The 15,785-nt window shown below is 52.9% G+C and overlaps 11 protein-coding genes across 11 annotated transcripts; 5 read left to right on the forward strand and 6 right to left on the reverse strand.

The window, feature by feature from the left end:
• Window positions 1–24: 24 nt before the first annotated feature.
• On the reverse strand, window positions 25–1,266 carry BCR37DRAFT_340996 (P-loop containing nucleoside triphosphate hydrolase protein; the record flags this gene model as incomplete). Its single annotated transcript, XM_040867381.1, has 1 exon — window positions 25–1,266. A coding segment is annotated over one exon (1,242 nt), but the record flags the coding sequence as incomplete, so codon positions are not given.
• A 378-nt stretch (window positions 1,267–1,644) lies between these two features.
• On the forward strand, window positions 1,645–1,902 carry BCR37DRAFT_332203 (uncharacterized protein; the record flags this gene model as incomplete). Its single annotated transcript, XM_040867056.1, has 1 exon — window positions 1,645–1,902. A coding segment is annotated over one exon (258 nt), but the record flags the coding sequence as incomplete, so codon positions are not given.
• A 79-nt stretch (window positions 1,903–1,981) lies between these two features.
• On the reverse strand, window positions 1,982–3,130 carry BCR37DRAFT_391818 (uncharacterized protein; the record flags this gene model as incomplete). Its single annotated transcript, XM_040871052.1, has 1 exon — window positions 1,982–3,130. One exon carries the CDS (start codon window positions 3,128–3,130, stop codon window positions 1,982–1,984), a length of 1,149 nt encoding a protein of 382 aa, XP_040726231.1.
• Window positions 3,131–3,511: 381 nt separating this feature from the next.
• BCR37DRAFT_391819 (ornithine decarboxylase antizyme-domain-containing protein) lies at window positions 3,512–4,169 on the forward strand (the record flags this gene model as incomplete). Its single annotated transcript, XM_040871053.1, has 2 exons — window positions 3,512–3,571; window positions 3,612–4,169. 2 exons carry the CDS (start codon window positions 3,512–3,514, stop codon window positions 4,167–4,169), a joined length of 618 nt encoding a protein of 205 aa, XP_040726232.1.
• BCR37DRAFT_378210 (DWNN domain-containing protein) lies at window positions 4,154–5,862 on the reverse strand. Its single transcript, XM_040868996.1, has one exon. It carries the CDS (start codon window positions 5,663–5,665, stop codon window positions 4,268–4,270), a length of 1,398 nt encoding a protein of 465 aa, XP_040726233.1. The 5' UTR covers window positions 5,666–5,862; the 3' UTR covers window positions 4,154–4,267.
• Window positions 5,863–6,071: 209 nt separating this feature from the next.
• On the forward strand, window positions 6,072–6,824 carry BCR37DRAFT_378212 (vacuolar membrane protein-domain-containing protein). Its single transcript, XM_040868997.1, has 3 exons — window positions 6,072–6,463; window positions 6,490–6,686; window positions 6,725–6,824. Exons 1-3 carry the CDS (start codon window positions 6,187–6,189, stop codon window positions 6,815–6,817), a joined length of 567 nt encoding a protein of 188 aa, XP_040726234.1. The 5' UTR covers window positions 6,072–6,186; the 3' UTR covers window positions 6,818–6,824.
• On the forward strand, window positions 6,722–8,965 carry BCR37DRAFT_378214 (6-phosphogluconate dehydrogenase). Its single transcript, XM_040868998.1, has 2 exons — window positions 6,722–7,294; window positions 7,335–8,965. Exons 1-2 carry the CDS (start codon window positions 6,992–6,994, stop codon window positions 8,508–8,510), a joined length of 1,479 nt encoding a protein of 492 aa, XP_040726235.1. The 5' UTR covers window positions 6,722–6,991; the 3' UTR covers window positions 8,511–8,965.
• A 283-nt stretch (window positions 8,966–9,248) lies between these two features.
• On the reverse strand, window positions 9,249–9,572 carry BCR37DRAFT_337274 (velvet factor; the record flags this gene model as incomplete). The annotated part of the gene is made up of 1 exon (XM_040867252.1): window positions 9,249–9,572. A coding segment is annotated over one exon (324 nt), but the record flags the coding sequence as incomplete, so codon positions are not given.
• Window positions 9,573–11,375: 1,803 nt separating this feature from the next.
• On the forward strand, window positions 11,376–12,644 carry BCR37DRAFT_345466 (fatty acid desaturase-domain-containing protein; the record flags this gene model as incomplete). Its single annotated transcript, XM_040867625.1, has 2 exons — window positions 11,376–11,903; window positions 11,949–12,644. The coding sequence occupies 2 exons, from the start codon at window positions 11,376–11,378 to the stop codon at window positions 12,642–12,644; spliced, it is 1,224 nt and encodes a 407-aa protein (XP_040726237.1).
• A 66-nt stretch (window positions 12,645–12,710) lies between these two features.
• BCR37DRAFT_260063 (uncharacterized protein) lies at window positions 12,711–14,214 on the reverse strand. Its single transcript, XM_040866713.1, has 2 exons — window positions 13,462–14,214; window positions 12,711–13,420 (listed from the first exon to the last, which is right to left on the reverse strand). Exons 1-2 carry the CDS (start codon window positions 14,078–14,080, stop codon window positions 12,777–12,779), a joined length of 1,263 nt encoding a protein of 420 aa, XP_040726238.1. The 5' UTR covers window positions 14,081–14,214; the 3' UTR covers window positions 12,711–12,776.
• Window positions 14,215–15,209: 995 nt separating this feature from the next.
• Window positions 15,210–15,449, reverse strand: BCR37DRAFT_338385 (transcription factor ste11; the record flags this gene model as incomplete). The annotated part of the gene is made up of 1 exon (XM_040867299.1): window positions 15,210–15,449. A coding segment is annotated over one exon (240 nt), but the record flags the coding sequence as incomplete, so codon positions are not given.
• Window positions 15,450–15,785: the final 336 nt, after the last annotated feature.

Consider the following 15,785-nt stretch of genomic DNA (forward strand, 5'->3'; position numbering starts at 1 on the left):
CTACGTGTGGCGTACACACCAATCTTCGATCTGTTGGATGGCACCCTCTGGATCTCGTTTGTTGTCCATGAGGAAGCCTTGCAGCGCTGCAATACTAAGCTTGCCAACCGGAACTTTACTTGCAAAACGAGCAGCTGCATCCTGTACGTCCAACGCAGCGCCCTTCTCCTCGGCATGCTCGAAGAAATTGAGAAAGAGTGCCTGCACATCTTCCCTGCTCGCAAGCTGGAAGGCCACCTCATGGTCAATACGACCAGGTCGTACAAGCGCAGAGTCAAGCCGCTCCCTGTAATTGGTCGACATGACCACGAGCCGGCCTTCTTGTGCAGCCACGCCATCCAATGCGTTGAGCAGACCAGAGGAGGTGATGCCTGCAGCGCGTTCTGCAACAGTGTCGCTACTAGCACTAGCTTTGGCGCGATCTGGAAAGGCGACATCAATGTCTTCCAGCAGAAGAATACAGCGGCGTGGCATGCTCCCTAGTAGCTCAAGCAACCTATCATCATTCATACCCTTACCTGCAAGTGAGACGACATAGACGCCAAGGTTGAATTCGCCAGCAAGTGCAATTACCAGACTCGTTTTGCCCGTACCGCTGGGACCATGAAAGAGCAGACCACGCCGATATGGAATACCGCGTTGAGCATACCATCGCTCAGTCTCTGGCGATAGATAATCACGAATGTCAGTCAATAGAGGATGGAGCACCTTGGGCGGCAAAATGACTGTATCGAGTGACCTCAGTGGTCTTGAGTGCAGCCGCTGCCACCCACCGTATTGTGTGCCAGTAAAGACCACGGTCCGTGAGCGATCTTGCGAGATGTACTGTGCTCTGCATGACTGGACGAGATCATGCAGGCATTGGGGCGTAACTGCCAGTGTTTGCAGGGAGAGGGATTCGAGGCGTTCAGAAGGCTTGAGTAGATTCGATTGACCTGCCTCACCTGCAAGTTGTCGCCTTACCAACACAGGCCAGCCTTTGTGAAAAATGAAGTGCAAACCGGGTGCTGGATTGAAACGGAGTGGGCTCAATCCTGAGCGACTCTCCTCGCTGCTCTGTGCATTAGATCCTGGTTGAGCCTTGGTTGTGACTGTAAATTGAAGTGCATCTTGTCCCTTGTGCTCACGCAGAAAGCTATCGAGCCAAGCATAGGCTTCATCACGGCTATCAATCTCTGCTCGACTGATAAATGTTCGATCCAGAAGCCAAGTCACGGCAGAGATGAGCTTGCGTATAGCAGCGACTGAGAGACCAAGTACAAAGAGCTGGACGCCCGAGCGGGAGAGATCTGCAGGCGCAGCAAAGAATTGACTGATAAGTGCTCTACTATTGGGTATGAGCCCTAGCTGGCCTATAGACCGTTCACTCATGGACCTCAGTTGTAGTAGTAGCTGGTCCTCGACAGATGAAAAGTAAAAAACCTTTGATGCTGGCAACTCTGGCACACGTGAATGCGAGTCAGGGGGAACTCAGCAGCAGCAGCATCTCCAACGGCCATCGACAGACTCAGGTAGAGAGGCCCAGAGTCCTTCCGTAGGTGATTTTTGGTCAATATGATCAAGTATCTATGCCCGAGTCAAGGGCCCACCTGCGAACACTATGGAACAGGGAGCGCGCATTTGCCTGCGCTTCTGCTGTGTGCCTGCGCAACGCACATTAGTTCTGTGGATCACATTCTTTCTGGCGCCTTTACAGGCAGGCTCGGAGGAGCCATACTCGTCAAGGAGGTGGTGAATGTCGATGTAAGTGGCAAGTACGAGAGAGCGCTCATGACGGGCAAGCACGTCATCGCCGACATCTCGTGCGGAGTCTGTCAAGAGCGGATTGGATGGAAGTATCTCGAAGCACCCAAGGGCCAGGAGTACAAGGTCAACCACTTTATATTGGAGAGGCAGCTTGTGAGAAAGCAAAATGTTGGCTGGTAATCTTGGTATGAACGATCCAACCGAGCAGTAGCGAGCATGAGCATAACGAGGCTTCTCAAACATTGTGGATGACTCCGGCAAAGACTAGAGTCAGTGTTGCCAAGAGGACACCAACAAATGTCAGCAGTCCAGCAAAGAAGACAATCTTGAAGTAGCGCCAAAACCTGCCAAGCGCGAACGATGAAATTTGACGTTCTTCTTGAATAAGATTGAGAAGCTCTTGCCCGATCCCTGCGAATGATGTCGGCATCCGGATGAGTGGTGACGCTGGCGGCATGCGAGCAATGATTGTCATGTGAGAGCGGTAGACCAGCGCCTGGATTGCCGCGATGAAGAAATAGAAGCTGATACAAAGCAAGTTGACAAGCAATCCGACCAAGGCCTGCCAGCCACTATCGGGGTCGCTTGACAGTGTAAAGTGAAGTTGAGCACGGAGGTTGTCGAGGCCAGAACTGAGCAGCATACTGACAAGGGTTGGTACAATGATTGGCGAAAAGTCGGCAGGTTTGAAGGTTGTGAGAACGGTCTTGCAAAGTCCAACAAAGTTCGTATTGTCTGGCTTCGAGACAATCTGGCGAGTGATGACTACATCCAGAGGGATAAGGAGAAGTCTGACGATGACGCTGACAAGATAGGCAGCCAGTGCAAAGTTGTATTCGCAGCCTTTTGGATCTGTGCTGCGCATGCGTCTTGCCACTTGGATTGTTGGGCGGACGCCGCCAAGCCCCGCAAAAAGCAGTTCACTGATGAAGGTATAGCATAAAAGAGCTGGGAGTGCTCTGAATGCACCAAATTTGCCGCAATGCTTCAACAGATTATCCCAAGCAGTGCGAATAGAGGCGGTGACGAAAATTGTAGAACCTTCTCCCTCTGCAGCAAAGTCTTCCTGGAGAAGCGCAGCACGATCATCGGCATAAAAAGCGTCGTTGTCGTCCTCATTTGAAGCACCGCGCGTATTGCTGAACTTGTGCTTCGACTGAGCATTGTTCTGTGCTCCTTCTTCGTCAAGCTGTGCGGCACCAGTGGCCGCATTGGCTGGCTTTTCGACCAAGGTGTGAATGGAGATGACATAAAGCGGGTACATGAAGAAGAGCGGTACCAGTACGAAGAAGATGGAGAGCAGGACAGCGCCTGTCTGGACTAGAGGGGATGGGTCGTCCAGTGAGAGGGCCCGTTTGCCCAGTGCATCTGCAAGGGCGGTCATTGGAGGTGTCTAGATCAGTAGAAGTAGCAGGCTAGCAGCAGTAAAAGTGCCCAGCTGGGTAGAAGTAGCAAAGAAGTAGTAGCGGCAGTAGCAGTAGAAGTTCCTAGCTCAGTATTGGTAGAAGGAGTAGAAGCTAAGAAATAGCAGTAGCAGTAGCTGAGTAGAAGTAGCTGAGTAGAAGTAGCTGAGCAGTAGCAGTTGATACTTGATAGTAGCAAACACTCTCACGTGCACCTCGAACTCTCCAGCAACTCAACATCTGCGACAACCACCAGCACTCCATCCCCTCATCTATCCTACTCAGTCTAGGCGCTGCGCTTCTGCTCAGCTCTTGCACAGCTCCATCAAAGCCTTCAAACAACCGAAAACCATTCTCAAGCCATGATATCGTCCAGTATTCTCAATAATGAACCTGCCTCCAATCGCTGCGACGCCTTGAGCGTCAGCACAACGGCCCCTCCTCCTCTCGAGCAGGCAGCAGGTCAGCACGGCAGCATCGTTTGCACCACGTCAACCGGCGCCAACTTTTACTGCACTTTGGGGGGACCCGGGTGGAAGCGCTGCGGGTGACGTCGCTTCGGTTGCAAAGTCCTGCGCAAAGCAGCAGGCAACGTTCCGTTCTGCACACTTGGGTGAGAGACAAGTGAGCTTGAGCGAGCGTAATATTTCGAGCTGGTACACGCAGCACATCAAGCTTGAGAAGGGGGAGATCCAGTCAGAAGTGGTCATCAAGGAAGAGGGCAAAGTTAGTATGACGGGTGTGATTGAGGTGGATGCCGAGGGCGATAGGACACTCTATGTCACGGGCAGCACCAATATTCAGCTCAAGGACGGGTTGGTTGTCCTGCTGGACCTCGCACTCGACTGCTTGCAGTGCCAGCATCTCGTCATTGCCATTGACAGGCAAGCACTCGGCAAAGAGCTGCCTGTCGTCTTGCATGACTTGTCGTGGGTCGGCTTCACACCCATCGCACCTCAAAAGATCCTCAAAGATGCAGCCCTCACAGACAAGTTTTGTTTTGTTGCGCTTGACCTCTAGTGTCCTTTGTTTTACTGTTTCTCTGTTGCGTCTTCTACGTACTCTCAGTCTCTTTAGCAAGCCATTCTACCGTTGGATATTGGTCTACTACTCGTGCATTATCCCTGCCGCGCCTTCTTGAACTTGGGTCCTTCGCTCTGACTCTGCGGCGGCCCCTGCTGCATCATCGCCATCATGTCTGGAGGAAATGGCATACCCATCATCTGTGCAAACATCATCGGATCCATCGGCGGCATCCCAGGCATCATGGGCATCGGCGGCATCCCGGGCATCATGGGCATTCCAGGCATTGGCATTTGTGGCATACCCGGTAGCATCGGCATTGGTGGCATCCCCGGAAGCTCAAATTGGCCAAATGCTGCCGGCCCCGTCTCGCTGCTAGTTCCTCCTTGCTCGTCATCTCCTTCAAGTGCTCGTTTTTGGCCGGCCACGGCATTGTCATCAGAGTTTGATGTCCCTGACTCTCCCTGCTTAGACTCCTTGTACGCCTTGACCTTGCCCGCCATCTCCTCATCCACGATGAGCTTGTCGAGTAGAATATCTGCTGTACCGCACAATGGACATACAAAGTCACTCTCGAGCAATGCCCCCGTGATGCAGTCCTCGCAACATACTTTGCTGCAACACGGTGTCTTGTGTGGGCTTTTGAGTAGCTTGTGACAAATGGCACACGCAAGCTCGTGATCAGCCGGTAAAGACTCATCCTTGTTTTGTTCCTGAATCTCCTTGTACGACTCCCAAGACTTGGAATCCGGCACAAACATCACAGTTTCTCCCTCAGCATTCACCATGACACTCGCTGGATCCACATCATCGATATTTTCTACCTTCTGCAGCTGCGAGCGTGGTATACCCGTTGTACGGCGAATGCGAACGCGATTCTCAAAGTTCTCGTCGCCAAGCGTTGGACACGCCTGTATCCAATGACCCTTGAGTCCACAGCGATAGCAGATATATCCCTGAGGTGGCGGACGGTCAGGCACAGCAGCAGGTGGGAATTTCCCGGTGCCGCCAGCGCGAAATACAGGCTTTGACAGAGCCATTTTGTCTTGTGTCTCTGCCCAATTGTTGTCTGTTGCTGCAAACATGGCCTTGATGGCATCTTCTTCTGCGTTACCAGTCGATACAGGCGTCGCTGTCGCTGTCCGTGGCGTCGGTGTAGGACCAGTGACATTAGAAAACTCCTGCCGTGATTGAATGTGGATGGGATTGCCCGTCACGTAGCGTTGCGCTGTTCCCTTCCTGGGTCCACGCGCTGGTGGTTGACGCTGAACAATGATGCTCGTTCCTTTTGGCACAGTCTCTGCATCGTCTGCATACTCCTGCTTGCTGTCTGCATTGGAGATGCGCAAGTCAAAGTCCTCACCATTGCCCAGTTTCTCTCTTGTGATAATGTCACGCTTGAGGTCAAAGACTCCGATCCCGAGCGGCGAGTCAAAGGAGAGCCGCGTGAAATCCTTTTGGCTCTTGAAGCGGTAAAATACTGAGGAAGACATGGTTCAAGTGATCAAGGCAAAAGAAAAGATGGTAAAATGTGTATTTCTTTTTTGGGTTCTCTGTCTTTTTCTCTTACTCTTGGCTCTGGAGGAGATGCGTCCTTCTGCTTACCTGGGCCCTTTGCGCGCAATAGACAGATCCACTACAAGCACTGTCAGGCACTATCAAGCGCTGATTTGATGTGGTGGTGTCGGGTGTGCAACTTGACTTGCGACTCTCAGTCCACAACACGCCGCCGCTGCTACATCTTCATCCCTCTTCTTCGCTCTTTCTTGCTCAGTCTCTCTATTGATACGCTTGCTTCTGCTACGCCCCGCTCCTTGCTCGAAACCTGCGCACGGCCGAGTCTCAGACTCAACCCGAGTGGCAAAATGGCGCTCCTAGCACTTAAAGATTCCCAGGACAAGTGTGAGCTGCTGGGCCCCTTTGCCATCCTCATACAAATCACCCTCGGCGCATTAGCCCTTTCTTCTCTTCTATACAAGCGGCACCTTGAGTCGCCGCGCCGACCATTCAAAGTATGGGGCTTCGATGTCAGCAAGCAGTACGGACACTTTTCTACAAGGTACCTTGCTATGCTAATCTCTTCAATAGACTCTTTGGTGCAGTGGTTGTGCATTTTGTCAATATTGCCATGTCCAATCTTGCTCGGGATGTAGGTGGATCGAAAGAGTCACCGTGCACATGGTACTTTCTCAATATCCTCGTTGATACGACCATTGGCGTGGCGATACTGTGGTATGCACTACGGACGCTCGATGCGCTCTGCGTGCTTCTGGGAGTCGAGGGACTCAATAGTGGAGACTATGGCTACCCCCGAAAGTCTCGTACTGGCTGAAACAGGCATGTGTCTACACGATTGGCCTGCTGCTGATGAAGTTTGCCGTGTTTCTCATTCTGCACGTCGTTCCCCAGCTTGGCGGCATTGGTTCTTTCCTGCTACGATGGACGGAATACAGCGAGAGGCTGCGGATTGTGGTGGTCATGGCTGTGTTTCCGCTGATTATGAATGTGATTCAGGTACGCTGTCTCTTGCTTATGTGCTGCTAACTGTGCAGTATATTATTATCGACAATATTGTCAAGGCCCCGAGCAAGCACACTGGCCGTGATGAGTCGTCTCGCCTTGTGCAGGATGGGCAGGATGTATAGAAGGCCTTTTCGCTTAGTCAAGCACGAGGCCTAACCCTGCATACGCTATCGTAGCAATCCAGCAATCCAGCAATTATCCTGGTTGATTCAGCAATCGTGAAGTCCAAAGTGAATCGCCCTCAACGCAACTTCCGTCGCTTTTCAACCACAGCAAAGCAAAGACAAGCAGCGTAAATGTCGAGCCCTCAGTGTGATATCGGCCTCATCGGCCTCGCCGTCATGGGCCAGAACCTCGTCCTCAACATGAACGACCACGGCTTCAAGGTCGGTGTCTTCAACCGAACTGTCTCAAAGGTAGACGCTTTCCTCGAGCACGAAGCAAAGGGAACCCAGATTGAGGGCTACCACTCCATCGAGGAGCTCTGCAAGAACCTCAAGCGTCCCAGGCGTATCGTCCTCCTCGTTAAGGCAGGACAGGCTGTGGATGACTTTATCGAGATGATTATCAAGCACATGGATAAGGGAGACATCATTATTGTACGCCTACATTCATAAACTAGCGCAGGCTAACAACCAGGACGGCGGAAACTCGCACTACCCAGACTCTAACCGCAGGGCCGAGTACCTTGAGAAGAAGGGCTTGCTCTTTGTGGGATCCGGTGTCTCCGGCGGTGAGGAAGGTGCACGTCACGGTCCCTCGATGATGCCCGGTGGCTCAGACGAGGCATGGCCTCACGTCAAGGACATCTTCCAGTCCATCTGCGCCAAGGCCGATGGCGAGCCTTGCTGTGACTGGGTCGGCCAAGCCGGCTCGGGACACTACGTCAAGCAAACGCACAACGGTATCGAGTACGGTGACATGCAAATGATTTCCGAAGTCTACAGCATCATGCGCAATGTCGGTATGTCTTGTGATGAAATTGCAGATGTCTTTGACACCTGGAACAAGGGTCTCCTCGACTCCTTCCTCATTGACATCACCCGTGACATTCTCCGATACAAGGATGAAGACGGCACCCCACTCGTTGACAAGATCCTCGATTCTGCTGGCCAAAAGGGAACTGGCAAGTGGACCGCCATCAACGCACTCGACCTCGGTCTGCCCGTCACATTGATTGGTGAGGCTGTCTTTGCTCGATGCCTGTCTGCCATCAAGGGCGAGCGTGTCCGAGCCAGCAAGGCACTCCCCAAGGTGCCCATCACCGCCAAGTTTGAAGGTGACAAGAAGCAACTCATTGACGACCTCGAGCAGGCTCTGTATGCCTCCAAGATCATCTCGTATGCTCAGGGCTTCATGCTCATGCGTGGTGCTGCAAAGGAGTACGGATGGAAGCTCAACTTTGGTGGTATTGCCCTCATGTGGCGTGGTGGCTGCATCATCCGCTCTGTCTTCCTCGGCGACATCACCTCTGCCTTCAAGAAGAACCCCGAGCTCGAGAACCTGTTGTTTGATGACTTCTTCAAGAAGGCCATTGAGACTGCTCAGCCTGGTTGGCGTCGTGTCATCTCGCAGGCCGCCCTCATGGGTATCCCTGCACCTGCTCTCTCGACTGCCTTGTCCTTCTACGATGGCTACACCACCGAGCAGCTCCCTGCAAACCTCTTGCAAGCTCAGCGTGACTACTTTGGTGCTCACACATTCCGTGTCTTGCCTCAGTTTGCTAGCGAGTCTCTGCCAGAGGGCAAGGACATCCACATCAACTGGTCTGGTCGTGGAAACATGCGTGTCTCGGCATCTACTTACTCCGCTTAGATAGTTTATAGTGCCAACGTCACTTTTGCGGCGAATCTGCTTTACAACAGTCTTTTTATTAGAACGTATTGGAGTATGACATTTTATTCATCCATTATAAAGCTACACGCAAGGTTTAAAAGTACATGGTTGGGTGAGAATAACGCTTGCTCAATTTCATTCATGCTTTTCTTGGGGCTTGATGTTCTGTGGCGGTTAACCTTGTCGGCGGTCTTCCGGGTACGGTTGCATGGGTGGACCACCGCCACTTTGATACGCATAACCATAGGGATCAACCACTGCCGCTGACAAGGGCGGATGAGATGCGGACCCATCGGGTTGATTATGGAAGACGTTGCCAATAGGTGGGAGTGTGATGCGCGAGATATCAGACGTGGGCGGTTGGAGTGGCGGCGACTGTGGTCGATGCTGCTGCTGCTGTGGTTGAAAAGACTGTCCAGGCTGATGAGGCGAGAAGTCAGGGTAATTGTAGCCACGATACTGCATTGGCATTGGCGTCAACGGTGTACTGGGTCCTGCACTGGATGTTGCATAAGGGTGTGTGTACATGGTTGATGACAAAGACTGACCATACATATCGCGTTGCTGCATCAAGTGCATAGGCACCCAAGGCTGCTGCTGTTGTTGCTGTTGACGCCAGTCATTGTATCCTGTAGACTCGCGTGTATCATCATCAGCGAGGCTTGTTTCTGGATCACCAGACTCAACGGATGCATCTCGCTCACGTTTTCTTGATGAACGTACTTCCTTGCGAATGCGAATCTTGAGTCCTTGTTCTGCAAATGCCCTAGAGAGATCTGTACTGTTGGACATGCCGGGAAAGCGTTTTGCTGAGTAGACTTGAAAGTTGCTGGACCGACAAGAAGCGAGGTAGAAGGCACTTTCATCTCGGATGCCAAAGACTGTGAAATGGATTCGATAGAGACCTTCAGAACGTACACTCATATCTGGAAAGACGAAAAAGGCACCACGAAAGCTTTGTGAGGCAACCGGATCGTCGAGCAAGTATAGAGATGATAAGACAGTACCAGTCAAGGCTCTATCCGCCTTGGCGACTTCTTCCACTTGTACTGATTCTCCAGTCTGCTTGCCATCCGTACGTGGTGTTTCGCGACGGTGCGTAACTTCTTGCAATTGAGCATAACAAAAGAATGACGATGTTTCACGGTCGAGATGGACATCGATGTTGCGTCGGTGTCGGAGCTGTAGGATGATGACTGGATCGATGGGACGTCTGTCTGTACTGGAGGCGCGCGCTGCTTTTGGTTGTTGCCGTACCTCGACGCTCCATCCATGTGTCATTGGGTGCGTGCCGTCGTTGTCTTGAGGATGCGACAGTGTTTCCGCGAGCGAGTCCTCGCGCTTTGGAGCGCGTTCAGTGGACGCAATCGCTGCTTCTTGGTAGGTGTCCTTTGCTTGTATGAGCACAGCCCTTCACGCGGTCCCTCCTGTCTTCTCCGTCCTCTCTCCTGGATACTTGCAATGGCTGCAGTTCTCTTATGGTATTGTTACAGCAGCAGCACCAAGACGGGATCAGGCAAGAGGTAGGTAGCAGTTTGATAGAGAATGGATCCAGAGACCCGGCGCAGGGAGAGAGCCCCGTGGTTCTGGTGTTGTTGTGACTGTGTCCTGCAATAGATGGAGATCGGACTGTACAGATCGATCTCGCGTGTCGTCGAATATATAAAGGGCAGCCTTCCCCCTCATCAACCTTACCCGGCTGCCTTCATGACGGCCCGCATCTTGCCCTGAATCGCATGTGCTGCGTAGTCTCATGAATTATCATGACCAGGGCAGCGGTTATGCGGGCTCAGCTGCTGTCACTTGCAAATGTCAGTCACTGTGACCTTCATGACTGACCATGTTCCAGCTGCCATTGGCACTGTCGCGTATTGTCTTCCCTTGACTTTGTGCTTGAAAGACATGTATGGCAAGAGGCTACGAGAAGTCTTGCATCTATCTGTCAGACTTTGTTGCTCAACTGGATGATCAAGGCAAACACACGAAAATCAGTCAAGACTCAAGAGGCACGGCTTATCTGATGATGCCCGTCTGCTGAGTCCTGACAGGCTGACAGCATGCGGGCATGGAAGAATTCTTCACTGTTTTTCCAAGCTTCAGCCTGAAGTCAGACCTGGCCAGACTACCTAGATTGGGTATGCCTTAGCAGCCTTACTGCCGATGACCTCTGCTGTAGCCTGCAGCCTGGATGCCAATTGCCAAAAGCATAGGGCAGGAGAGGACTAGGCAAAGAAGGTCACTGGCTTTGGCCTGATGTTGATCCGAGCTGTCGAGTTCATTTGGCTTGTGCAGATATAGACTGCATCAGAACTGCGCTTTCTTTTGCCACTGGAGTCTGGCGGCCGAGCGGATTTGAGGGTTTGAGAGCGAGACTGCGAGAGAGCGCGGCCGCCTGCGACCTTGAGCTTACCCTTTAGCCGAGCGAGCAGTCAGCTTACTTAAGGGCCGCTTCCTTGTTCTTGTAGTTACGTTCTGTGAAGTGATAGACTGATGTATATGTTGTAGATTGGGTGATGTCTACTCCTAGCTCGTCTGGTCCTATGCTTGATCGGCCATCGTACCTGCACTGGTCATGCAGCCCCGTGGTGCTTGTGCCAAAAAGTGTTGGGAATTCGAGCGAGCGATGGACTGGGCCCCGGGTTGCTGGCTCGATGCTGGCTCGATGCTGGCAGCCTGCTCGAGTTTTGGCGTGCTGCGGGTGGACTCGCGTGTGAAGGAGCAGCAGCAGCGACAAAGTCAAGGAGGCCACGCAGCAGACAGAGTCCAGTGTAGAGTAGCAATAGGAACAGACTATAAAACCAATACGTCGACCCATATCCTGCTGACCACACCCAACACACCCTAATGGCAGACATCACCCAGCGCAAGAAGCAGCAGGACAAGCCAAAGGTCTACTACGACACCTACGGCCGCGAATTCAACCTCCCAGACTTCTCCATCAAGGAGATCTACGAGGCAATCCCTGCACACTGCTTCGAGCGGTCCACCATCAGGTCCCTCTCCTACGTCGTCCGCGACCTGTTCCTGGTAGCTTGTGCTGGATACGCAGCTACCTACATCCACACACTCCCATCTCTCCCACTCAGGGTCGCAGCGTGGCTCACCTACGCCGTTGTCCAAGGATGTTTCGGCACAGGTCTCTGGATTCTTGCCCATGAGTGCGGTCACTCTGCATTCTCCCCCTCAAAGAAAGTCAACGATACGGTCGGTTTCGTCCTCCACTCTGCCTTGCTTGTCCCGTACTTCTCCTGGAAGTTCTCCCATGCTCGCCACCACCAGATGACGGGTCACCTGCAAAAGGACATGGTCTTTGTTCCTCGCACTCGCAACTCCAAGATTGAGGCAAAGGGCGCAAAGCCAGAGGACTACCCAGTGCTCCCTCCCGCCGGTGTGGACGAGCACGAGCATCAATCCAAGTTCATGGAGCTGATGGAGGAAACCCCTATTGCAACAGCTTGGGCCCTTTTCTTGCAGCAGGTTGGCGGCTGGCCCGCATACCTCTTCAAGAATGTCACTGGTCAACCTTACCCAGAGCACTCAACAGCAGCCATCAACCACTTCTGGCCCTTCTCGCCTCTCTTCAAGTCTGAGCAGCGCGTCGAAATCGCCCTCTCCGACCTCGGCCTCGCCTTTACCAGTCTGTGCCTCTACCTCGCCTACAACAAGTTTGGTCTTGCTGCCGTTATCCTGTACTACGTGCTTCCTTACCTCATCGTCAACAACAACTTGGTCATGATTACGTTCCTTCAGCACACCGATCCTGCTCTGCCACACTACCGCGAGGGCGAGTGGAACTACGCTCGTGGTGCTTCCGCCACCATTGACCGTGAGTTTGGCTTTGTTGGTCGTCACCTCTTCCACGGGATTATTGAGACACACGTCTGCCACCACCTCATCGCTCGTATCCCTTTCTACAATGCCGATGAAGCGACTGTGCACATCAAGAAGGTCATGGGCGACCACTACCAGCGTGACGACACCAACTTCTTCGTGTCCCTCTTCCGCGCCATGCGTACTTGTCAGTTTGTCGCAGATGAGGGAGATGTCGTCTTCTACCAGAATGCTCATGGCCTCGGCCACAACGCAGATGGACACCTCAACCGTGTCAAGTAGACGAATGCTTTTCATTGCACTAGACGCTCTTCTCAAATATACCCTCTTTCACACCAAACACTTCTTTAGACGCGTCTCATAGTTCACGTTAGATGGCTAAAGATGCTTATTTCACAAATACGCTGACTTTTCTCAATGACGCTGCTGCCTACCCTTGCTCTGATTCTCAATATGTCGTGTCAATCTGCCCTTAGCGCGCGTGTACAGGTAGAGCAGCGACAAGACATCCTTTGCCACAACAAACGCCGCACCACCAATCAATACCCGCTGGAAGCGATGTGGGTACCGAGCCTTGAAGCCCGGCACCCATCGCACAAGTATGTGTGAGCACCAGACACTGAATTTCGGTAGCAACAACGCACCTGCTACACGACGCGCCAATACTGGCGCTTCAATCATAAGCCAGCGTTCCACGACTGCATCTTCCTCATCATCTTGTTCTTGCTCAAGTTGTGCTTGTTGCTCACCTAGATCTTGCGGTGGCGGCATCTCTTGCGCTGCAGGTGCTTGGCGAACAGGCTGGTTGCGTAGAAAGACACCGGGTGTGATTTCACGCTGACCAGCTTTAATCAAGCCTGCTTCTCGCTTCCAGCGATTCTCGAGATTTGCAAAGCATAAGCGCCATGTAAGCGCATAGCAATTACGGAACCAGGGAAGCACGCAAATCCAAAGGGCGGGCGAGGTGCCCATCGGTGTGCGTGCCTCAATGAAGGAACTGTCGCTGAAACACACCAGGCTGGGAATGAGTGGTAGTACAAAGTTGAAGATGTGGAAGCCTGGTCATTAGCATGCGGTCCTAGAGATCTCATAGACTTACGTGAGCCGACGAGGGCGAACGGGATGATGCCAGCAGCAAGATTGAAGCGTATCAAATCGGATGGCTGCAACCTCTCAACCAGTGCAAAGAAGGCATCAGGGCCAAGCACATCCACCATCGCCTGCTGTCCATAGTAGCAGCACGTTACGCCGAATGCTTGACACAAACCAAGCGGGATCGTCGCCAATAATGCTTTTGTAATAAGGGAATCGCCCCGTGCCATCCACGAGACACCCCATGAGTGCTTTGATTTGATGCGATAGGCTTGTTTGCACTGTGGACACCGGACAGGGCGTGTGAGCTGTGAGTGAGATTCATCCACCCACGTCAAGAGACACTCTTCATGCGCAACAAGTGTACAACCACATGGCCGCCGCCAACCTGAACGCATGAGCGCAGCATCACTCACGACTTCCTCCTCAAAGCAGATCCAGCAGCGGCGCAGGTCTATTTGTTCATCATCGGTGGATTGTAATGGCTGACGTGCCAATTCAACAACTCCATCGTCGTATGTGTTGAGGTGTCCGCGATCCTGTTCAGACGCAGCAGCCAGCTCACTTTCAGCGGCCGAAGTACGGCGCGAATGTCTTGCGACCTGCGACTGGAAGCTGCTGCTCATGCCTCGCCTAGACTGAGTTTATTGAGCTACTATAGCTAGTCGTGGTTGAACGACGTCAGGTTGAGGTGTGGAGAAAGTTGCCAGCGAGCGACCACGGCAACCTCAACATACACGGACAAAGAAGCTCAAGTCTGGGAGGGGTTGCTATAAGAGCATTTACAGCGCGATTACATGCTCCGTCCCTTGTCATACATGCTACATCCTGCACGGGACCAGCCCTGTGCAACCTATGTGGTCAGCTTCCAATAAACTCTCCTCGTCTCGGCGCTCATCGCTCTTCGCCATGCGTATGCTCGTAATCAGAGAATCCAAAGTCACCTGTCCCATCGTACAGCGTCGTCGATGACCATTGTCCCTGAGCAGGACCAAACGCCGCCAGGCCATCGTAGTTGGGATCGTATATCGCCAAGTCCAGCAGTCCGGCCATGGGATGAATCTGACCATGCTCGTCCATAAACTCAGGCACGCCATACTCATTGGACAGCAAGTCGTACTGTGGCTCAGCGAGATTCTCATGCGGCGTATTGACGCCATGGCTTGACACGCCTGAAAGATGACCGGGCAACTCTTGCGGCGGAAGCATCTGTTGTTGCTGGTGCATCTGCATCGCTTGCTGCTGCGCTTGTTGCGTTTGCTGCGCTTGCATCCATTCATAATGCTGCAAGTCCAATTGCGCCTGTGCCTCTGCATCCGCCAAAGTACGCGCTTCCTCCAATTGTTGCCGTCGACGCTGCACTTGCAAGTGATGCTGCCTCAATGCCGACTCGGCTGTCGGTACTGACCATGGCGATTCTTGATCTGAGCTCGAATGACCAGTCGTCGATCGCGGTGGAGTGTCAACACGGAATGGTGGCGCTTGTGCGTAATACCCCTGCTGCGACCTTTGTTGCTGCATGGCCAACGATGCACGCGCCTCACTCGCCGTTGGGAATAAATGCGACGTGGACGCGCTTGCACCATACATGCTTCGGTCTGGCTGCAATGGATAGTAGCCGTATGGAAAAGGTGGTTGCACATGCCGCATATAGTCCTCATGCGAATACATGGCAGGTGGTACGCCAGAGTCGCTCACGGAGCCACTTTGTCGGTAAGGTGTACCCGTCTTGGCAGATGTCGTTTTCCCATCCTTCTTCTTCTTTGGGTGGAATTTGTAACCAGGATACAGAGCCTGATGGTTGGCCTTGGCTTGCTTCGCAAGACTATCATATCGCTCCTTGGTCTCCCTGGACTCGTTGCGCCACATCTCACCAATGATGCGCGAGATGGACTGATGGTTCTTATTTGGTACTGTGGGCCACTTATCCTTGCGATACAGCATGAAGGAATTGAGCGGTCGTTTCGGTTGATCGTCCTCGGCCGATTGCTTCGACTTGGCCTTTGAACCACGTCTCGACGATGGCGCGCTAACAGAGGAAGGTGTCGGACTCGCTGAGCTGCGAATCATTGCATGTACAGAGAGGGGCGACGCAGTCAAGTCGTAACTCGCAGCAGGCGACCTTTGATAGGCATCGTCGTCTTCGAGCGCCGAGTCTTCACCACTTGGAAAGACGGATGATGCGTTGGAGCGATAACTTCCGACGAACAGGCTCCCAGTGTCAACAGGGCCTTGCTCAGCTTCCGCATGCATTGGATGTCCATGCTGCTTACCAAAGGTCATATCGAGCGGCGTCGGCGGTTGCACAGTCAAACCAGGACATGCGCCGAG

Source organism: Protomyces lactucae-debilis (genome assembly GCF_002105105.1).
Source record: "Protomyces lactucae-debilis strain 12-1054 chromosome Unknown BCR37scaffold_6, whole genome shotgun sequence".
Taxonomy (NCBI): Eukaryota; Fungi; Ascomycota; class Taphrinomycetes; order Taphrinales; family Protomycetaceae; genus Protomyces; species Protomyces lactucae-debilis.